The 24,818-nt window shown below is 40.5% G+C and overlaps 1 protein-coding gene across 1 annotated transcript in view; it reads right to left on the bottom strand.

Moving 5' to 3' along the window:
* Nucleotides 1–6,755: 6,755 nt before the first annotated feature.
* The window catches only part of LOC136877037 (carbonyl reductase [NADPH] 1), a 73,747-nt gene continuing 55,684 nt past the window's right edge, over nucleotides 6,756–24,818 (bottom strand). Inside the window, exon 6 of the mRNA XM_067150838.2 lies at nucleotides 6,756–6,941. Within this exon, the coding sequence (XP_067006939.1) occupies nucleotides 6,817–6,941 (125 nt within the window). The 3' untranslated portion in view covers nucleotides 6,756–6,816. The remainder of the gene's footprint in view (nucleotides 6,942–24,818) is intronic.

The following is a 24,818-nucleotide window of genomic DNA, read 5'->3' as shown; positions in this document are numbered from 1 at the left end:
GAATAGCCCTAACTGTTATTCTAGACCAGGGCCTTTCAGGGTGCATGCACCGCATGTGGTGCATGCACTGTGCACGGTGCAAAAGACGACTTGGTTTGGTTGGCCAGAGTGCAGACTCCTCGATTTGGAGCAATAGTGCTTACTCTCTCTTTCCTCACGCCTGTCTCGCTCGCTCCGCCTGTCTCCCTCTGCCCCACTTGCACCGTAGCGCTCCAAATCCGGGCTGAGTTGAGCCGAGTATAGCCGAGTATAGCTGAGCTTAGCCGAGTAGCCCAGAGACGAAGCGTTGATCCGAGTCATGCCAAGCGGCACCGATGCACAGTGCACGGAGCTCTTGCACCTCGCTCTGCACGCGTGAGATTTTGGGTGTTTGAGAGGCCCTGTTCTAGACCATGCTGCTGCTGCTGCTGCTACTACTACTACTACTACTACTACTACTACTACTACTACTCTACTAAGTGAGCCTCTGCCTTAAGTATGCCCACTGCTCATTCAAAACAGCGCGTCAGAGTAGGGATCAAATAGCTAGAATACTATGATGTACCACTGTGTGTTACATACCAGCTGTATCAGAAAATGTATGAACCAGAGGAATGGCATGTTAAAGAAGAAAGTTTTCTAGCTCCCTGGCTATTTCCCGCCAATATTCAGTCAAGCTGTTATACTCGGTACGCAGCAGTAATCCCATCTATTGGAGTTGAGAGGCAGCATAAGAGACAAAGAACATCACAACAAACAATGGTCAATGTAATGTTATTGTTGATCAATGTTATGCACTTTCGATATTGTAGGCCTTCACATTTAGTTTTCTTCCGACTCTGAAATACCACTCTTATCATAGTCGGTATGTTAAAACTGAATAAAACATAAATGACCACAAATTGTGTTCTTTATAACTTTTGTTATGTAGTACTTTTCGATAGGACCAATGACATAGGTATTTAAAAATTACATTTTAGGCGCCTTCCCCTAAACTACAATTTCATCCAGGGCGAATACAATTAATTATAGTTTAGACTGTAGTTTCTTATTCCCCGACTCTATATACCAATTTTCATTAAATTCTGTTTACCTATTTTCTCGTGGCTCGGCGTCGATATGGACTTAGCAACAAAAATACAATTTAATGAATATCTGTGTTATCATAGCCAGTGCGATAAAAATGTATAAGACATAAATGGTCGGAAATTTAATTTTATATAACGTTGGTTATGTAGTATTTATCGATACAACGCTAATATAAATATTTGAGAATTAAATTTTTGGCTTCCCACTAAACTACAATTTCACTCAGTGTTAATATTAAATGATTTTTAGCCTTAGATTGTGGTGGCTCATTCTCCGACTTCACATACCAATTTTCAATGAGATAGAACCACTAATAATGCAAATATTTAAGAACTAAGTTTTAGGCCTTCCCCTAAACTACCATTTCACTCAGCGTGATTAAAATTATTTATAGCCTAGATTGTAGCGACTTATTCCCCGACTTTGTATATCAGTTTTTATCAAGATAGGACCACTAATAATATAAATATTTGAAAATTAAATTTTAGGCCTCTCCCTAAACTACCATTTCAATCAGTGTGAATAAAATTATTTATGGCCTAGATTGTAGCGACTTATTCTCCGACTTTGCATACTGATTTTCATTAAATTCTCTGTAGCCGTTTTCTAGTGATGTGTGTACATACATACATACATACATACATACATACAGACAGAAATTACGGAAACATAAAAAGTGCATTTTCTTGTTACTGTGGACATGACCGATACAGAAATACCATTCTTTTCAAATTCTGAGCAATGTACAGACAAAACTCTTATTTTATATATATAGATGACTCATACTCAATCTTATCTTCCACAGATAATCATAACACCAATGCACAGCTGCAGATGGGAAAGAAGCTACCACCTTGGGTCTAATGCCACTCAAATTTTATGAATGTCACAGGACAAAATTACTCGATTTTAACATAAAACAACAAGATTCAACACACAGCAGAGCTGTATATACACATTTTTATCCCAGTTGTATCTACACGCCTGAATTTTTTTTATTTCAAAAAGTGTTTTATTCTATGCATATATATGAAGACAAAAATCTTTTATATAAATAATAGGATAATTTTACAGCAAATCATATTATTTAAGCTCAAAAGCATCGACCAAATACACAACCATGACAAAAGACTCAAATACAGAAATCAACTGATGAACTGAGCAATACGCAAGATACGAACATTTATGTGCATGAAGTGTTATACACTGACTGACAGAGCAAATGCAACACCAAGGAGGAGTGGTTCGAAAACGGAAGAATAATTGATGTTTATTTCAAACCGATATGCAGGTTACACAATGCGCACGGCATCGACTCAGTAGGATGTAGGACCACCGCGAGCGGCGATGCACGCAGAAACACGTCGAGGTACAGAGTCAATAAGAGTGTGGATGGTGTCCTGAGGGATGGTTCTCCATTCTCTGTCAACCATTTGCCACAGTTGGTCGTCCGTACGAGGCTGGGGCAGAGTTTGCAAACGGTGTCCAATGAGATCCCACACGTGTTCGATTGGTGAGAGATCCGGAGAGTACGCTGGCCACGGAAGCATCTGTACACCTCGTAGAGCCTGTTGGGAGATGCGAGCAGTGTGTGGGCGGGCATTATCCTGCTGAAACAGAGCATTGGGCAGCCCCTGAAGGTACGGGAGTGCCACCGGCCGCAGCACATGCTGCACGTAGCGGTGGGCATTTAACGTGCCTTGAATACGCACTAGAGGTGACGTGGAATCATACGCAATAGCGCCCAAACCATGATGCCGCTTTGTCTAGTGGTAGGGCGCTCCACAGTTACTGCCGGATTTGACCTTTCTCCACGCCGACGCCACACTCGTCTGCGGTGACTATCACTGACAGAACAGAAGCGTGACTCATCGGAGAACACGACGTTCCGCCATTCCCTCATCCAAGTCGCTCTAGCCCGGCACCATGCCAGGCGTGCACGTCTATGCTGTGGAGTCAATGGTAGTCTTCTGAGCAGACGCCGGGAGTGCAGGCCTCCTTCAACCAATCGACGGGAAATTGTTCTGGTCGATATTGGAACAGCCAGGGTGTCTTGCACATGCTGAAGAATGGCGGTTGACGTGGCGTGCGGGGCTGCCACCGCTTGGCGGTGGATGCACCGATCCTCGCGTGCTGACGTCACTCGGGCTGCGCCTGGACCCCTCGCACATGCCACATGTCCCTGCGCCAACCATCTTCGCCACAGGCGCTGCACCGTGGACACATCCCTATGGGTATCGGCTGCGATTTGACGAAGCGACCAACCTGCCCTTCTCAGCCCGATCACCATACCCCTCGTAAAGTCGTCTGTCTGCTGGAAATGCCTCCGTTGGCATTCTTAGCTATACACGTGTCCTGTGGCACACGACAACACGTTCTACAATGACTGTCGGCTGAGAAATCACGGTACGAAGTGGGCCATTCGCCAACGCCATGTCCCATTTATCGTTCGCTATGTGCGCAGCACAGCGGCGCATTTCACATCATGAGCATACCTCAGTGACGTCAGTCTACCCTGCAATTGGCATAAAGTTCTGACCACTCCTTCTTGGTGTTGCATTTGCTCTGTCAGTCAGTGTATATGTTGTTTTTAGTCACATATACTTATAAGTTAGCTTTAAGTTAAGGTAGTGTTGTACAAACCAATTTTAAGTTTAAAGTATGTTATATTATAGACATATACTTACAGTGTCACACATAGTGGCACACATGTCAGTTCCCGATTGGACATGCCCCACTTGGACGTATTTAAACATTTGTTATCATATGGCATTCCCCAGACAAAGTAATAGCAATCATTGTTTGATGTACTAAATGTGAATGTATTGTTCAGCTGAGGATGACCCAAACCTGGGTGTCGAAACCAGTACTGTAGTATAATAATTATAATAAACAAGTATTGATAAGGTGGAATTCCTTTCCTATTTATAATTGTGTAATTGAACCTGGAAGACTCTGCGCTATCTTCATGTAGTCTACCGTCTTGGCGGATGCATTCATAGAATTGAACTTACGGCACGCTTCCGGGTAGGAAAGACAGTCCAAGGTCTTGATCTCTTCAATCTTCTTCTCACCGAGATATACAGGACAGTTCCGATCTCAGGGTGAATGAAGACCAGGGAAGTTAGTGCACCTGTAAAGAGTTGTGCACTCTTCTGTGCCGTGAGCTCCTCTGCCACATGTGCCGCACACAGACGGATTCGAGCAACGAGATTCCATATGCCCGAACCTCTGGCATTGATAGCAGCACATAGGAGGCCGGATGTACGGCCTCACATCGCAGTGATAAATTATTACCTTGACTTTTTCTGGTAACACTGACAATTTGAAGGAGATACCATAATGATCGCACCCGTGATAACGTCTTCGCTGTTGACTTCGCACGCATTGCGCCAGACGTGTGTCACGCCATGGTGCTTCATGTTTTCCATCAACTCATCATCAGTGTTCAAAATGAGAACACGATGGAAGATAACTCCACGAACCAGATTCAAGGGGTTGTGTTCCTCCACTTTGATGGGAATATCGCCAAAATGGCCGCCCTTGAGCAACCGATCAGTTTGCATGGCTGTGCATGTCTTTTGCAACAAACTACCATTGTGCACTTTTTCAGATATTCCAGTATGCTGTATACACTTTCTATGTGCCTACTAAACAAAATAGACTTTACCAGCTTGACGTCACTCCCATCAATTCTGGTAGCAAGCAGAAACCTAGGGAAGCTGCATCCCATTCCTTCACACTGTGCTTGTTCCCAGTGGGTAGAACCCCTCAAGAAATCAAATGTTAAAGACTTCGGTGGGGGACCACTTTGGGCAGGCTGAAGACATTTTGAAGCCATGCCCAAAATCATCCTCCCCGAATGCCACCCACTCCGATCAGAGGACTCTGTAGCTGAACCAAGCACCCAAAGCAATGCCCACTTTGTCGTAGCAGGTATTGCCCGGGGTCTGATGTTGGATTATGCCTAATACGCGATGACTGAGGTAATGAGCACTAAGGCTCCCTTCCTCCAATCACCCGCAATAGAATGTACCCCATAGCATGTACAGAGTAATCAATAGAGGCCTGGCCTGTCACCCGGTGGCCCCAGGTTTTATTCCCGGCCAGGTCAGGGGTTTTTAATTGTAAAATTAATATCCTTGGCCTGGGGACTGGCTGTTTGTGTTGTCCTTAATGTTCCTTTCCTCACATTCAACACTTTACACTTCTGCCATTTTCATAATACACGAAGGTTCCTCACATATGGTGCAAGTAGGGGCAAAAGATCCTCATAGGTCAACGCCCCGAACAAATAGCATTCTTGTTAAAAAAGCATTCGGCTGTGCGGGGACCTGGGTTGTCAGGCAGATACTACTGCACGGGTACATGGCACTCCCACCCGAAGGCTTCCCGGGGTCACCAGCGGGTTTTCGAGTGTAATTGCACATGTAAGATGCCCATCTCCGAGCAGCACGCATATCAAGTTTTTTGAATCGGTCTACAACTAACCCTCTAAAAAAATAAAAAATAAAGTGGGGACCAATGGCCACATGACCCTTTTAGTCCAACACATGATAGCAAACCACAATCCATGTTCGCGTCAAGGTCGCCCCCTTTAGTCGCCATTTACAACAGCGAGGGGATACTGGGGGTGTATTCTACACCTGTGTCCCCCACCCACAGGGGTGTTCCCCTTTTAGTCACCTTTTATGGCAGGCAGGGGATACCGTGAGTGTATTCTTCATCTGAGTCCCCCACCCACAGGTGCGTGCGTGCGTGTGTGTGTGTGAAAATGGGAAACTATGGAAAACCATCTTCAGGACTGCCGACAGTGGGGTGTAAAGAAGTACAGTACAGTATATATGAATTCATATTACAGGGCAGATTCACTTAACTTTATTTCGAGGTATCAGTGATTTATATCATTCTTTATTTTTAATTATCTACTGTTGATTTTATAACATTTTGTATTTTGGGTTGTTCTAACATATAATAACTAGAATACATTTTAACAGTTCTCTTTAAAACCCCTATCACTATATTAGGTTCATTTACCCCCATACTATTAGAAACATCGATCAGTATGACTATTTATTTCTATAATACTACTAATTACAGTTTTAACATTAAAATCAACTGTTTTATTTTAAAAAAGGACCCCTACTGATGAGTAAACATTATCTTGGTAATCGGCCAAGAACCTTCTTCCCTGTGGAATCTTACCCAAGATGTCAGTTCCGCATGCTCTCTAGTAGCTTACACATACGGAAAAGATAACCAAATTGGCCTATAGTCATGCACAGACTTTAGATCCTTCCCTGCTTTATGTTCTTGACATACAATTCTTCCCCCACTTTGTATTCTACTGCATAAGGTGAGTTAGCTCTTGCCACTCACATAGTATAAATGCCTTAATGTTTATATGAACATCACCTAGCCCATAGGTCTCAGCAAAGTGTGAATATATGTGAGGTTATCCGTCTATGAGAGGCAAGTTATAGAAACTGAAGCAACTGTAAAATGCACAACTAGAAATTGCAATGTATTCTGCAATAAAAAATTTAATTTTGTAACCAGCTTGGAAAAGCAGCACAAAACAAACAATTTGTCAGTCTCCCCTTCTTTCCCTCCCTGTTACTTTATTTTCCTTGATGTGAGACAGGAGAAATGAGTTTAAAAGAATCACAAATGAATAAATGTAAAGCTTAACCAAACATAATATTTATTTTTCTTTGTCTCAATTAAAAGGTACAGTACATAAGAGCACTACAATGACAGATCATCTGGTTTATTTACCCAGTCCACTATCCTCCGATCCCACCAGATATATGCTCCTCTTGGGGCCTCAATGTTTGCAGGAAGTAAAGCCAAGTAAATGGCAGCATCTGCACCTACAAAGAACAAAAACAATACAAAGCTTCAAAATTTTTTCATTCACAAAGGTTTTTGTAGGACATTCAATGTAGTCTAAAACACCTAAACTGACATTCTGTCACGAACAGTCCTGATCATTCAGTGTACCCAGATAAAATGAATAGGAGAATCAACACACTGACTGCCACCTGTCATGTAAAGTGCAGCATACGAAGTGTTACCAGCTACACTGCCCAGTACACCGCCACCACTTGAGTAAGCACTCTGGAGGATACAATAGCAATACCAAACTTCTGCTAACAACAATACTGTAGACTACTTTGTTATTATTACAAGGAGACTTCTCTTCTAGAATGGCCAAGTGACAACTGACTGAACAGTGATAACATACAATGTCAAACTTTCCTTCAGTACATCTAAGGATGATAATATTTTGCTAGAGCAGAGTGATCTAGATTCATCAAACAGTGAATATTATTCCAGTCCTCTAAAGATGAAGGACAGTTAACAGCATAAGTCAACCCTACCAATGTGGACAACTAACCCATGCAACATGAAAGAAATTCCATTCTCAGTGGAACAGAAAGAGCTTATATTGTTAGCTCGCCTGGTGGCCATGATCGTTAAGGCATCAAATTATGGTCTGACGCTGTGATTAGCTGGTTCGAGTCCCAGTGGTGAAGAGAAACAAAAAATGTAAGCTGGTATAGTAGGAGAGGCACTGGTATTCAATTTCTAACCATTACATTGCGTGCCAAAAGCCTGGATTCAATTCTAAACCTTTCCACAGTTATGAAGTGAAGGCATACAGCACTGTTGATGGCGATTCGCCTGTCGCCTGGAAACGTTAAGCCTTGAGCAGAACTTTTTTTAAATGTATTATTTATAGTATCTACTGTCTGTGTCAATTTTAAATGAACTATTATCTGAAGATGTCCTATGTAATGTAGGGCAAATAAGGTACTGAATAGTTGAAACTCTTACTCAATTTAAGTTGATTAGCAGTCAATATGGATTTTATCATGAAGTTTATAAACCTGGATTATTTAGTTGTTTATTCCCATTCCTTTGATGAACACATCGCTCACTTACATGAAGTTTTAAGCTACCTGAAGAGGCATGGTTCCATGGTCAACCCCAACAAGATCTCTCTGTGTTTAAAACGTATGAGTTTCCTTGGGCACACCATTTACGACTCTGGCATCAGTATGAACCCTGACAGAGTGAAGTGCATCAAAGATTTCCCTTGGCCTAAGAATGTCCATCGAGTGAGGAAATTCCTTGGTATGGTACGGTTCTATTGACAATTTTTCTGACATTTTGATTTCTTTATCAGTTGAAAATGAAGAACACCCATTTCATTTGGGATGAAAGCCAGGAAAAAGCCTTTTGCCAGTTGAAAGATGCTCATTGTAAGGCTCCTGTTTTGCACAGCCAACATTTTTTGAAAGATTTTGTCTTACAGTGTGAAGCCAGCAATATTACTGTCTTGGCTGTTCTAAATCAAACAATGAGTGATGAGTCTTGCTCCAATCGCTTATTTCAGTAAATTGCTCCACGGAGCTGAAATCCGATATTCAATTTATGGGAAGGAATGCCCGGCTGTTGTCCATACGGACAATTAAGCCTTATCTTGAATGTCTGCTAACATAAGAAAGCTTGGCAGGACATCTAGATAGGTACTGCATCTGTCAGCATTCAAATTCACTGTTGTGCATGTAAGGGGTAAAGAAAATGTTGTTGCTGATTTTCTGTCCAGAATGTTTGACGGAATCAAGACATCTGTTGATGAATCAAGAATTTTATGGATCCACCAATATTGAATATTTTAATGAACAATTAGCGTGGATCAACTACAAGAGGATTTAGAACTTCTATTTTAGCATTCACAATTTATCATTCAGTTTTTAAATGTTAAGTTTCATCTCAGCATTTTTAGCTTTTATCTCACCATTTTTATAAATTTAATTTCTTGTATCTGATATATATATAGATTACTCTAACTGATGATGTCCCCTAGGGGACAAAACATGTACTAGTTTAAGGTAACAACATGTATTGAACAGACAGATTCTTTGATGTTGATGATGATGATGATGATGATGATGATGATGATTATTATTATTATTATTATTATTATTATTATTATTATTATTATTATTATTATTATTATTGTTGTTGTTGTTTAACACTTTCAACACTACCATATTTTAATATGGACCATGGCAGGGCACTGGGTCTTTTTCCTGAATTTTAATATGATATTGCACAACAGCAAAACATAGTACTGCCCCCATTTTTCCCGAGCTAAGCCCAGCCATCGAGCGAGGAATCCCAAGGTGGACCGTTCGATCGTTGGCTATCACTTTCTAGAGGCATTTAAGGGTTGTTAAGGATTGATGACCAAGCAGGATAAAAAGAAATATTAAAACAACACTCTGACATTTATTCACATAAGCAGACAAACAAATAAAATATTCTTGCTGATATTTTTCTTTTAACATAACAGAAAACTTTCATAATATTGGATTTCTTCCTCGATTTAGAGTGACACGTGTTCATATCTCCAGCCTTACTGTGCTGTAATGAAACCAAAGAAGTAATCAGGCCACTTGCCTTTTCAAACCAAACATTTGACTGAAAGAATTAAATAAATTAACATGTGTTCAAAGCTTTACCAATTTAAAGTAGTCTCAACACGTGGTTTTAAGATGTATTCAACTGAATTTGTCATTTACAGTATTTAATAATGGTCAATGACACCAACATGAACTTCAGTAGAAAATGAAAATTGTTTCCAAAATTCTCAAAATTAATTAATCATTATTCTGATTATTATTATTATTATTATTTTCTTATCATTCAATTAACCTGTTTGATTGTCACACGATCGTGTTCTTATTAATTTTCCACTGCATCATTTACTTAATGATCATCATTAGCATTTCAGAGTAATTATTTTTAATTAATTATTAATGACTTATTTTCACAATGTTTCAAAGCAATCATGCGGCTAACGAATTTCTACCTCTGATCTTTGCATTTCATTTCTATTCAAATTAATCTTAAAGTATTTCAGATTTTTAGAAATTTACATTACCAACGTGTGAGCTAGTTAAATAAATTTTATTTACAAATCGAGTGCCTTCATAAAGTAACGAGATGATCTTTCCTTTTAAATCTCGCTAATTAAGAAAATCAATTCCTTCCTAGTCTTCCTTGACTTAACTTAATTAAACTTTCCCTTAAGGGCATGAAATTATTTCTTAAGGCGACACACAACGATGAGTGTGATCTGCGTCACAGCAAGTGCATGACCAGATCAAAATTAAATGAAATCAACATGACACAAGAGAAATATACACATTTACACACACACATTCACACTAGGGAAACACGTTTTTATGTACACTATTTACATCGAATCCTGATTTGGCAAATTTATTCATGATTTTTATTGGTGGTCGGGACGCGTAATGTCTAGCAGAAATAATCCGTGTACTGAAATTCTCCCTCATTACTGGTGGCTAGTGATCGAAGTCATGGGTATCACTTGATAGAAATACATTTCACATTTCAACGCAAGTTCATCTAATTCATGAAATTATAATGGAAGATTCTAGTAAAATCCATAAGCACTACCATCATGTGGGCTACAGGTTGAATTTACCGCAAGCGTGAGCCTTACTCGTATTATTTTTACTTCCTACTTGTGAAATACACTCGCAACACGTGCTCCAATAATTATAATCTATCTTGCGCTCCCAATACACAAGAATAAATCAAATATCACCATTAATTCATCAATTGCTCAATTATACAACAAATATCCCTCAGGATAGGCCATATTCCAGACCCTTCATGAACAGAGCACATTCCATCTCACATTTAGGAACTCTACAGTAGTTTTATGGCTCACGAGCATTTACTTCTGTTTTACCCGATCTTTAGTCAATATTATTATTATTTAAGTGATTATTACATCTACTGATCCTCATGGAATATCGTAAAATTAGATGACTTCATCATAAAAACAACAAGTGATCTTAAAAGACACTAGGTTCGACCCTATTCACTCAAAATGAACACGCAACTTCTCCGTCCGGTAACTTTCAATATTGCAAGGAAAGTAGATTTATCGTGTGGTCAATGATTATTAAATATAAAGCTCCTTAAGCATGGGAAATCATTCAAGGACAACCTACATGTCTACTCTAATAGATTCAAAATTTCATTCACACGTACCTAGTCTACCACGACACCTTAAGAAGTAGGAAAAATGAAATATTTCTAACTACAGCAATCTAATAGATCTACGACTTAAGAAGAAAGACCTCTAGTTGTACAAAAGGTAAGACAGATAAATTAAATTAAAAAGGTACTCAAGTTTTTGTGAAGTTCGATTCCCGTCGACAGTCAGTTATTTCAGCATACTCCGGCCAGTCTCCTTCCAATTACCAGAGACGCCTTATATTTTTACAGCTCCATGGAGGCTCTGCAACGGGTGTCCCTCGATGAAATTGTGTTGCCGGTGATTGCGGAATTCTTCATCTTGAAGTTCAATTCTAAGACGTCTTCCGTAGATTGCTGGTCACAAGCTGTAACTGAGATGACAAAATTAAGTATTTTGCACAAGCACACGCAGAATATAAACAGCTCGTCTACACTGTCACACTTAACTTGGCTCCTAGGCGTTTTTATTCCACAGAATTCACTAATTATTAGACTAAATTCTGGTAGAACGGGCGTCGACTTGACTTGAAAATTTTCTTTCCACGTGGTCCGGTAACGTGATGTCTCACACAGCGAAGAATATATTCAGAGAGAGCTTCAGAATAAGCGCATAAAGAGAACAAGCATTAAGAGAGCGATTCACTCGAAGCAAGGCCTTTTATCTAATTAGCCAGGGAGGCGTGTTCTTCAGCGAGAACGGTAATTGGCTGATGGTCTCCTTTAATTTGCGCAGACTATTCCAGAAACAAGCTGGGTTGTGCGCGTGCGAAGGCAGTCACGTGGTTTGGCCTGACCTTGGCATAGTCTCGCGGTGTATCTCACCCCTCTGAACGACAAAAAAAACTCGTTCTCGGCTCGCCACAACTTCCCAGATGACATGCTGCGGTTTTAAGCAGACAATAAAATTTTTGCTTTCCACTTGTTAAAATATTCGTAATATCGCCAATTTTCACGGGGACATCTCTCCCTTGGTTGGAGTATAATTTCGTTTGCAGATGAAATTATAACATAACAGTGTCCATTTCTATTGTTCCGGAAAATTGGCTGATAAATCACCTGGTAGTAATGTAGTTGAGCTCGCGACAGGTGTCCGTCCTCCTCAAGACTCGGAGTTCTTCGTTCCGCTCCTGGCATCCAGTAGCCTAGTCTCTCCATACAGGGTGTTCCATAAGTTTTATTTCCATCTTCAGTAACTTATTTTTCCCTTTTAATTAGGTGGTTACACGGTATCAGTTAGTGGTGTAGGTGTTCGGTAGAGTCTTAAATTAGCGGCATTGTGGACAGCCTCGTAAGATTTATCCAGACTTTGTATTTTATAGGAGTTGTTGCCAAAGACTTTAATGATCTTGTAGGGTCCCACAAACAATGGTGCAAATTTAGCATAAAATTTGCTCGTAGGCTCGGACACAGCAGGTCTCCTCAATAATACGTATTCGTTTAATCGGAGAGGCCGGTGAAATTTTCTCCCTTGAACCCTTCGGTTACGCCTCTCGGCGTGGCGTCTCAATGATTCCGTTGCCTTCTCAATGTTTTCCTGGGGAGTAGGTCTTACGGTTCCTGGACACTGAATGATGTGATCCCAAGATCTCACAGGGTAATTATTAAAATGAAGCACTGATGGAATTTGGGAGGTAGCTTCGTGAACAGTGCCATTAGAACACTCCATAATAATTGGAAGTACATCTACCCATTTCCAATGAGCATTCCCGCAAAATATTCTACAGAACTTGGCCAGCTCTTGCATTACACGTTCCGCTGGATTACTGGACGGATGTCTCACGGAATTTAGTACATGTTTGATGCCCAGTTGGGTCATGGCTTGCTTGAATTCGGCCGAAGTGAATTGTGGTCCGTGGTCTGTTAGTATGGCTTGAGGCTTTCCCATGTGAGGAATTATATTCCGGGTGATTCTCCACAGAACGGCTTTAGTAGTGGCCTTCTGGATTGGATATAACGTCACGTACTTGGAAAACACATCGATGGTCACAACCACATGACGGTTCCCTCGCTTAGAAGTTGGAATTTGACCGAACAAGTCCATTGCATAGAGTTCTTTCGGAGCAGATGGCAAAATAGGAATGGGACTTTGCTGTAACAAATGAGAGCTTGGTTTGACTCTCTGACAAGTGTCACACGTCCTGATGACATCATTTACAAAAGTTCTCAATCCTTCCCATGTGAATGATTCTAATATCGTGGCGACAGTCTTATCCACTCCACCATGACCTGTAATTCTATGGACGTGCCAAGTAAGAAGTTCCCGTAGCTTCGGTGGTATAACAGCTCGTAATTTCGTCCTAGCAGAGTCAATGAACTTATACAGGATTCCATTGATATAGCGGAAATTTCTAGCTTGCCTCCTTATTTTCCTAAATCCTGGCTCGTTTGGAGTAAGTTTGTCTTCAAGACAGTCAATGATAGGCCGTAACTTAAGGTCCCGTTTCTGTGCCTGTCGAAGGTAACCAAGTTTGCGTAGGAACTCGTGGTCTTCCTGTATTAACGTTATCTGATGTATCTCTGCGACTTCAGAATTAGGGTTTCGACTTAGGCAGTCGGCTAACAAGTTGTTCTTCCCGGAGCAATGTTCTAACTGGAGGTTAAATTGTTGTACAAAGAGTGTCCATCTGAAGACTCGTTCGGAAGCCATAGTTGTTTTTAACATGAAGGTTAATGCACGATGGTCAGTCCTGACAATGATGGGAAATCCGTAAATTAATTTCTGCCAATATTTAAGAGCGTAGACTATGGATAACATTTCCAGTTCAGTCACGGAGTAATGTTTTTCGTGCTTCCTTATCTTCCTGCTGACGAAAGCCAAGTATGTCCTGTTTTCAGGGTTCTCCTTATCTTCTTGGAAAAGAACAGCTCCTATCCCAATGTTTGAGGCATCAGTTTGTAGAATAAAGGGCCTAGTAAAGTCAGGGTATCCCAGCTTAACGTTGTTTGCGAGCATTTCTTTCGTCTTAGCGAAGGCTTTGTCACATTCGGCGCTCCACTTCCATCTGTTGCCCTTCTTTAGGAGATCCTGCAACGGAGCAACTGTCTGAGTGTAGTTAGGACAGTGGTTCGAAAAGAACTGGGCCATTCCCAAGAATTGTCGGACCTGTTTCACTCTCACAGGCTTAGGAAAATTACTAATGGCTTCGATCTTGACTGGGTTGGGTTTCACGCCATCGCCGTCTATGACATGTCCCAGAAATAGGATCTCGGACTTGCAAAAGTGGGATTTCTTCAGGTTCACGTGGAAGCCAGCGTCGGATAAATTCTTGAGGAGTTTCTCCAATTTAACGAAGTGTTCCTCTAATGTCTCACTCGCTAGGAGGAGATCATCAATATACCTCGTCGTAAAGGCTTTAACCTCGTCGGTTAGGCATCTTTCAAGTGCTCGGATAAGCGCGGAGCGAGCGTTATGGATTCCAAATGGTAGCCTGCAGAAAACATAGGTTTGTTGGTCGTATATGAACCCTGTCAATAGCCTGGATTTTTCTTCAAGCAGAATATGGAAGTAGGATGATGTAAAGTCAACAGAAGAGAAGTATCTCATACCCCTGAATTTTCTAATGATGTCTTTAATCGTCGGAGGCTGATCATTCTCCGGAATTAGCTTTTCGTTCACAGAACGAGCATCCAAACACAAGCGCAGTGATCCGTCTGGCTTAGACACGACTACTAAAGGGTTAATGAATGGACTGCTAGCTTTCATGACGATTCCATCCCTCTCCATTTCTTCAATAATCTTGCCGACTCTGGAGTAAAATTTTTCCGGTATCGGATACGGCTTCTTCTTGAAGGGTAGCCAGTCTGTCACAAGAAGTGAGTACTGAAAGTTGGGAATAAGACCTGGTTTGGAATCGAACAAGTTCTTATATTTAAGTAGCAAATTCTGCAGCTGGATCTGTTCCTCTTCCGTACCGATAGCTTGCCTTGACTTCTCAGAAATGAGATCGAAGGGGTGTACGTCGTTATCGCCTTCTTCTAATACTTTATCCATGGCCATTAAAATTTCCTCAGAGGCCTCATGGTCTTCGGTTTCCCTCGGAGATAAGGCGTCTGTTTCCCCGCAATAAGCATATGGATCGTTTACATCTGAAGGGTTTAACATAGCAGTCTCGGAAAAATCCGCCTTCCTGAATTGAATGGAATTTGACTGCATGTCAATCATGGCTTGGTAAGACATTAGGAAGTCTGCACCTAAAATAATGTTAAATTTAATGTTGGACATGGCTAGGAATACTTGAGGAAATATCGTCCGTCCAATCTCGACATCCAACAATGTCTGTTGTTTACACATGACAGACTTGTCCGGTATTATGCCCTTAATTTTCACATGAGATACCGGTATGACAGGTATATCATTTCTGTCCCTCAGATCTCTCAAAAATGCCGTCGAAATGACGCTAATCGTCGATCCAGTATCTATGAGACATTTTACGTGAACATTGCAGATCCGTGCTGAAATAACGGGTAAGGTGATGGTATTTCGCTGTTACACTGACCAACTTCATCCAATAAGTCTTCAGGCTTGGTAGTCCATGAGTCGACCTGTACCACAATCCATTCTTGAAGTTTAGTGATCTTGCCTTCAGGATTCAGGCTATCTCCTCTCACTGGAGATGGAGTTTTTTTTTATCGGCACCTTGGCTGTGCTCCTGACTCAAGTTGTTATGTTGGCTTCCCCGAGCCTTGGCCTCTTGATATTGAAGGCTTTCCGCCCCCACGATATCAGGGTTGGTATCCTGGGTTTGGATTGCTCTTCGCCATCGTTCGCTTTCCTGGGTCGAGTTCTGCAGGTCCTTTAGATATTTTTCCTTTTCTTCTTCTCGCCAGTCTCTCCTTCCTCTTGATTGGCGGAAGTCCTGGTTTCGTTTCCAGCTCCTTCGGTAATCTGAGTATGGTCGCTTCCTCTCGTTACGTCTGGAATATTCCCAGTTTCTAATGGGTCTATTTCTGAGTACGGGCGATCGATCACGAGGTGAATCTTGCCCTCCAGGGTTACGTTTCCACGTTCTCCCTTGGTTGACTGGTTTCGATTCCTCCTCCTTGTTCGTTGTCACCTGATGGATCTGAGGTTCCGAGTTTCGCCCCTGATGAACTGGTTCCTTGGACGTCATGTCTAATTGTCTTAGTAACGCCTCAGCCTGGATTGCAGATTGTGTATTTGAGGCTATCATGATCCTCTGCACATCTGGTGGTAACTGACGTGTGATCAACTTAACCAACTCAGGTTCTGATGGTGGTGAGTCTAGTTCTCTTAATTTTCTTAATTGACTGGACAGAAAATCCGCATATCTCGTGGGCGTAGATGATGCATATTTCCTGGCGTATAACTCCGTCCTAAGGTTGTATTGGACGTCGCTATTCCAGTACTTCTCCAGGAATGCTTTCTTGAAACTTTCGAAATCGTCAAACGAAAATCGAAATGCGACAAACCAGGTATGAACTGAGTCTTCCAGGAATTTTTCGGTGACTCTTAACTGCCTTTCTGGTGGAATTTTCGCATCGCGAAAGTAATCCTGCAGTTCCCGAATGAAGCCTTTCGGAGTCACGTTTCCTCTAACGTTATTGAATTTCTTGGGCTGGTCTTCGTGAAGACGAATTATATTTACTATTTGCGTCTGGCCAGTTGTATTCATTTGAGACGCATTTACTGTCGGCTCTGAAGAAATGTCAATTGTGTTCGCAGCGCCTGTTCCTACAGCTGCAAGTGGAGTTGACGTCTGACCCGTGCCAGTTACACGTTGCTCCAGTAACGCCTGCTTTTCTAGCAATGAGTTGGTGACCTTGCTAGTGTTCTCGTTCTGGATTTTCAGGAGATGCATTTCATGTACAAGCTCCTTAATTCCATCCGTGTACTCCTTTCGAATCCCTTCGGTTTCAGTTTTTGACTCAGTCGTGACCTTGTGTATGGCATTCATCAGGGTGGTTTTGATTGTTTTTATTTCGCCCCAACTATCCTCAAGTGACTCGTGGATATAATCCATCCGTTCTGAGTTATCGACTTGGGATGTCTCGATTTTGTCGAGAATGCCCTTTTCGACTTGTTGTAGCTTTTCGTTTAATCCAAGGAATTTCTTTGCCCAAGCCGTTTTCGTAACCTTAAGGTCCTCTGAATTTGTGTCAATCTTTTCCTCAATATTCAGGAATGATTGTTCGACTTCGCCCTTATATTTGTCGATTCCAGTTAATATGTCCTGCTGAACGTTCGCTAGTCGTTCACTGAATTCATTGGACATGCCCGCCATAGACTTGGCAATGTTTTCGTTTACTTCCTTTTTCATAGTAGCGAAATCATTTTTAACTATCACGAGCTCGCTCTGCACTGAGGCTAGCTTGCCGTTAAAAAGTTTAATGTAAGAACATATTTTTCCTAAACCTTCTTCAGTTTGGTTTTTAATGTCCGTCAATTTTTCTTCAATAGCTTCCCCGAGAGATTTTTCGAGATTTATTTGTGCGTCACTGAGATCACTGAGTCCTTTCTCTAAGTGTACCTGAGTGTCACTAAGTTTCCTCTCTAAGTGCAATTGATTTTCACTAAGTTTTTCCTCTAAGTGAGCCTGATTTTCACTAAGTTTTTTTCTCTAAGTTAGTTTGACTATTATTCAGTTCAGAGAGTCCTTTCTCTAAGTTTACCTGATTTTCACTAAGTTTTTGTTCTAAGTTAGCACTGATCCTCTCCTCCATAGCCAACAACATCTGCCTTAAGTCCTCCATAGTTACAATTATTCATTAAATGGCTATTCTGGTACTGGAAGGATTCTGATCGGAATACTGGAATGTTGGGAATCGAACTCCATCAAATTTATGAAGGCAGCGATTTGTCGATATCATGAAAGTTCCGAATTTTCACCAACATCGGTCGCAATTATGAATTTAACTTTAATTAATTATCATCGCAGCAAATTCGAATTTCTAATTACCAGCAAGAATTTTTTTTTTTTGTAAACAAAATTCATACAAGTTACATTTAACATGTGCTTATGTTAGCCACAAGAATTTGGGCGAATAAATGTGTCAGAGTCAGCCTAATTGAATTGGTCATCTGATCTTGTCAATGTCATAAACACTGGACAGCACAAGATCATTTTCGAGCTTGGATAAGCCAATCTCGAGCCCCACGTTGGGCGCCATCTTAAATGCCCCCATTTTTCCCGAGCTAAGCCCAGCCATCGAGCGAGGAATCCCAAGGTGGACCGTTCGATCGTTGGCTATCACTTTCTAGAGGCATTTAAGGGTTGTTAAGGATTGATGACCAAGCAGGATAAAAAGAAATATTAAAACAACACTCTGACATTTATTCACATAAGCAGACAAACAAATAAAATATTCTTGCTGATATTTTTCTTTTAACATAACAGAAAACTTTCATAATATTGGATTTCTTCCTCGATTTAGAGTGACACGTGTTCATATCTCCAGCCTTACTGTGCTGTAATGAAACCAAAGAAGTAATCAGGCCACTTGCCTTTTCAAACCAAACATTTGACTGAAAGAATTAAATAAATTAACATGTGTTCAAAGCTTTACCAATTTAAAGTAGTCTCAACACGTGGTTTTAAGATGTATTCAACTGAATTTGTCATTTACAGTATTTAATAATGGTCAATGACACCAACATGAACTTCAGTAGAAAATGAAAATTGTTTCCAAAATTCTCAAAATTAATTAATCATTATTCTGATTATTATTATTATTATTATTTTCTTATCATTCAATTAACCTGTTTGATTGTCACACGATCGTGTTCTTATTAATTTTCCACTGCATCATTTACTTAATGATCATCATTAGCATTTCAGAGTAATTATTTTTAATTAATTATTAATGACTTATTTTCACAATGTTTCAAAGCAATCATGCGGCTAACGAATTTCTACCTCTGATCTTTGCATTTCATTTCTATTCAAATTAATCTTAAAGTATTTCAGATTTTTAGAAATTTACATTACCAACGTGTGAGCTAGTTAAATAAATTTTATTTACAAATCGAGTGCCTTCATAAAGTAACGAGATGATCTTTCCTTTTAAATCTCGCTAATTAAGAAAATCAATTCCTTCCTAGTCTTCCTTGACTTAACTTAATTAAACTTTCCCTTAAGGGCATGAAATTATTTCTTAAGGCGACACACAACGATGAGTGTGATCTGCGTCACAGCAAGTGCATGACCAGATCAAAATTAAATGAAATCAACATGACACAAGAGAAATATACACATTTACACACACACATTCACACTAGGGAAACACGTTTTTATGTACACTATTTACATCGAATCCTGATTTGGCAAATTTATTCATGATTTTTATTGGTGGTCGGGACGCGTAATGTCTAGCAGAAATAATCCGTGTACTGAAATTCTCCCTCATTACTGGTGGCTAGTGATCGAAGTCATGGGTATCACTTGATAGAAATACATTTCACATTTCAACGCAAGTTCATCTAATTCATGAAATTATAATGGAAGATTCTAGTAAAATCCATAAGCACTACCATCATGTGGGCTACAGGTTGAATTTACCGCAAGCGTGAGCCTTACTCGTATTATTTTTACTTCCTACTTGTGAAATACACTCGCAACACGTGCTCCAATAATTATAATCTATCTTGCGCTCCCAATACACAAGAATAAATCAAATATCACCATTAATTCATCAATTGCTCAATTATACAACAAATATCCCTCAGGATAGGCCATATTCCAGACCCTTCATGAACAGAGCACATTCCATCTCACATTTAGGAACTCTACAGTAGTTTTATGGCTCACGAGCATTTACTTCTGTTTTACCCGATCTTTAGTCAATATTATTATTATTTAAGTGATTATTACATCTACTGATCCTCATGGAATATCGTAAAATTAGATGACTTCATCATAAAAACAACAAGTGATCTTAAAAGACACTAGGTTCGACCCTATTCACTCAAAATGCACACGCAACTTCTCCGTCCGGTAACTTTCAATATTGCAAGGAAAGTAGATTTATCGTGTGGTCAATGATTATTAAATATAAAGCTCCTTAAGCATGGGAAATCATTCAAGGACAACCTACATGTCTACTCTAATAGATTCAAAATTTCATTCACACGTACCTAGTCTACCACGACACCTTAAGAAGTAGGAAAAATGAAATATTTCTAACTACAGCAATCTAATAGATCTACGACTTAAGAAGAAAGACCTCTAGTTGTACAAAAGGTAAGACAGATAAATTAAATTAAAAAGGTACTCAAGTTTTTGTGAAGTTCGATTCCCGTCGACAGTCAGTTATTTCAGCATACTCCGGCCAGTCTCCTTCCAATTACCAGAGACGCCTTACATTTTTACAGTTCCATGGAGGCTCTGCAACGGGTGTCCCTCGATGAAATTGTGTTGCCGGTGATTGCGGAATTCTTCATCTTGAAGTTCAATTCTAAGACGTCTTCCGTAGATTGCTGGTCACAAGCTGTAACTGAGATGACAAAATTAAGTATTTTGCACAAGCACACGCAGAATATAAACAGCTCGTCTACACTGTCACACTTAACTTGGCTCCTAGGCGTTTTTATTCCACAGAATTCACTAATTATTAGACTAAATTCTGGTAGAACGGGCGTCGACTTGACTTGAAAATTTTCTTTCCACGTGGTCCGGTAACGTGATGTCTCACACAGCGAAGAATATATTCAGAGAGAGCTTCAGAATAAGCGCATAAAGAGAACAAGCATTAAGAGAGCGATTCACTCGAAGCAAGGCCTTTTATCTAATTAGCCAGGGAGGTGTGTTCTTCAGCGAGAACGGTAATTGGCTGATGGTCTCCTTTAATTTGCGCAGACTATTCCAGAAACAAGCTGGGTTGTGCGCGTGCGAAGGCAGTCACGTGGTTTGGCCTGACCTTGGCACAGTCTCGCGGTGTATCTCACCCCTCTGAACGACAAAAAAAACTCGTTCTCGGCTTGCCACAACTTCCCAGATGACATGCTGCGGTTTTAAGCAGACAATAAAATTTTTGCTTTCCACTTGTTAAAATATTCGTAATATCGCCAATTTTCACGGGGACAGTACATACTTAATTTTTGTATCATATGAAGATATCAGCCATCCAAAATGAAGCTGTCAATCAGGAAGTACATATCTAATGTAATTTACTTATCCTAGTCTTATGAAAAACATAAAAAATGTACGGAAAAAACTTTTACATTCAAGTTATATCAATAAGCCGGCTCAAACAACAAAAATGAATCATTTACTGTGGCTACGTAAGCAAAAAATAAATGCAATTACTTCTGAAATATAAAATTTACCCATTTAGGAATAGTTTGTTTTAGTATAGTAGCCCTGAAAACATTGGGCTATGCACAGTCCAACCTTGCACTCCTTGCACCACCATCTACTTTCTTTTCATGGTACAGGTGAACCATGAGCCTGCGTCTCTTCATCTACACAAAAAATAAGCCCAAATTTCTGGAGAGGCGAAGTATTTTTTATTGTTTATATTTGGAGTAAAATAATGCAGCTAAAAACTTGCAATCGACGTAACAAATAAAAATCTTGCCCGAATTATCACTTGATATGTGATCTGGTTCATAAACAGAGTCTTCATCGCTGTCATCTACAGTATTTCTGAACCCGCTTCTCGCAATCAAATATCCAAGATATCACTATCATTGTGTCGGCGTGAGGACATGTTTGCACAGTAACACAACTCACAGTGCGATGGATTTGGCGTGCTCAGTACCTAACACATTGAGCGCTTTGGTAGAGGCCATGGCAAGGAGAATCTATCCTTTTTATTGTTTCAGTCTGAACTTCCTGATAACTGCTGCATTCTAGTAGACACTAGATAAACTACTTCCCCCAAGCAAGGGACCAAAACCGTGTGAGATGCCAATAAACATGCACGAAAATTATGTCCATATGGTATACAGGTGCCATCCACAACCAGGAAAGCAGTTCACTCGTATCCTGTACGGGCATAATGCTGAAAGTGTTTAAGGGGTCTAACAGCTAGGTCATCGGTCCCTAATGGCACGAGGTGAAACGAAATGAAATGATAATTAAAACTTCAAAACGTGTCCACTGACTAAAATCTAAAATGAACGATGATGATAAATGACCACGAATCCAAAACAATCAGTGGATCCCATTCACAATGCCTCATATTCTGTAATTATGCTTGTTGTCCAAAGGGGTCCAAAATCCTGATCACCAGCCCCTCATTGTACTAATCACTGGTAAAGCAGTACCATGGTATTCCTCCTACAGTGGTACTAATCACAGATAATACAGACTCATGGTGATACTAATCAAAAGGTAATGTAGATCCAAGGTATGTCACACATAATGGCACCACTCACAGGTAACACAGACCCATGTTGTTCCTCACATAAGTGTACAACCCACAAGCAACGCAGACCTGTGGTGCTACAAACTTAGTGGGACTAATCATGGGCGCCGGTATTCCTCACATGGTGGAACTAATCACAGGCCAGGTATACTCATGATGTTGCTCACATAGTGGTACTAATCATAGGCAATGCAGACCCACGGTGTATCACACATTATGGTACCACCCACAGGTAACACAGACCCATGGTGTTCCTCATATGCTGGTACTGCTCATAGGGAACGCAGACCTGTTCTGAACATAGGGGAAGCAATGCAATTCAGCACAGCAGCTTCTCCCGCACAGATGCCAGTCCATGTCCCGAGCGCCCATTCCCCCGCCTCGGTGGAATGCACACGATGATACTAATCACAGACAACCCCCAGACCCATGGTGTTTCTAACATAATTGTACTAATCGTAAGTAACGTTGATCCACAGTGTTCCTCACTTAATGGTACTAATCACAAGTAATTGCATGGTTCCAATTCCATCATCCCTTGGTCGCCCCTTTTAGTCGCCTCTTACAACAGGCAGGAGTTACCGTGAGTGTACTCTTCATCTGCGTCCCCCACCGACAAGGGTGTGGTGGATCCTTTAATAGAATATCTGAGTGTATTTTAAAATATTTCAACTTGATTTTAAGTCAATGCGGATGTTACAACAGAGCTATTAAAGCTCTTTACTTGTCCCAGGATACTTTTGGAGTTTGCGCCCCCCCCCCCCCCCCCCCCCTGTAAATACCTAGCTTCAGAAAATGCCTCCATTTTTAAGTATGCAACATTTCATCAGTTGTGACTTTTCCTGGGGCATTACCCATATTTTGTTAAGCCCTCATCAAGCCCTGATCAACAGTACTGGCTTTTTAATCAACTATTTTTATGTAGCTTTCAACAGCGCTGCTTTGCACGAGTCGAATGGATATACTCCTGCAGATACGGGGTGAGTTAGCCGTGCGGTTAGGGGCTCGCAGTTGTGAGCTTGCATCCAGGAGATAGTGGGTTCAAATCCCACTGTCGGCAGCCCTGAAGATGGTTTTCTGTGGTTTCCCATTTTCACACCAGGCAAATGCTGGGGCTGTACCCTAATTAAGGCCATGGCCACTTCCGTTTAACTCCTAGTCCTTTCCTATCCCATCATTGCCATAAGACCTATCTGTGTCGGTGCGATGTAAAGCCACTAACAAAAAATACGCCTGCGGAGCTGTTTTTCAGGAGGAGTCTTACCAATCCACTAGAGCTCCAGTGGAAAATTTACTACCTTTTGCAGCCATCTTGAACTAAGGGCCAAAAAGAGAAGTGGAAAGATGCTGCTGAACATCTGAAGAAAGCAAAGGGACAAATAGTGGTCAAATTGCTTCCTGTCAGCTCAGCTGTTGACCATATCAGTGGAAAACTACGTCAACGATGGTCTACCCCCAAAAGGATTGTTGAATTATTGGGACCTGTGACTGTAAGGTTGCAGGACATTGAATCTAACAGTCAGTCAAAAGCCCCTATGTCCTTGTTAAAAATTTATCACCTCAGAGAGGTGAGACTGATACATTTCTTCATGTTTCTAAACTGTTTTTTAAATTCTATTTCTAATGTTATATGTTAAAACATGTTGCTTGACTTGAAATTATGAGTCCTATTTCTGTTTCAGAAGGTTGAAATGTATGGATATTTCAAATTGGATCGTGTACCACAGCAGAGGAATAGTCTATAACACAATTTTTTTGACAGGAAACGTAATGAATATGAATATCAGTTTATCAGGGTTGGAAGAATTTCCTCAAAAAGTTTTAAACTGACTAGTTTATGTGAAGGAAGGCAGTTGTGTATTAATGTTAAAAGTGAAAAACTCATGTATATAATACATAATGTTGGTAGGTTAAGTAAACTATAAGGTGCCTAGTTTAGTGATGCGCACACATCAACTGTTTTTCTATTTGGATAAATGAAATGCTTCTGGCTGATGAGCGGAGAAGCATTTCATTCCTGCCAGCTGTGGGAATACTGATCCAGTTTGCTTTATTCAACTGACTCAGTTAGTGTTTTGAGTTCTCTGGTCTTGAATTGAAAACTACTTTGTTAGTTTCAATTCTATGTAACTTTCTTAGTCTGTATTATTATGTCCCTTTCCTTATATTTGTCACATCTCCCCTGCCAGATGGCAGCAATTTTCCAATTTTGCAGATAATATTGTTTTATTCCTTTCCATCACTGTTGTGGTATTCTTTTGGGATTCTATCTACATTTCTGAAAGAAGGAAAAATGAAGGCTGTACTTTATAATGTAGAATTTTTACGCTATTGCC

This window comes from Anabrus simplex, chromosome 7 (genome assembly GCF_040414725.1).
Source record: "Anabrus simplex isolate iqAnaSimp1 chromosome 7, ASM4041472v1, whole genome shotgun sequence".
Taxonomy (NCBI): Eukaryota; Metazoa; Arthropoda; class Insecta; order Orthoptera; family Tettigoniidae; genus Anabrus; species Anabrus simplex.
This window is presented reverse-complemented; position numbering and strand designations above follow the sequence as displayed.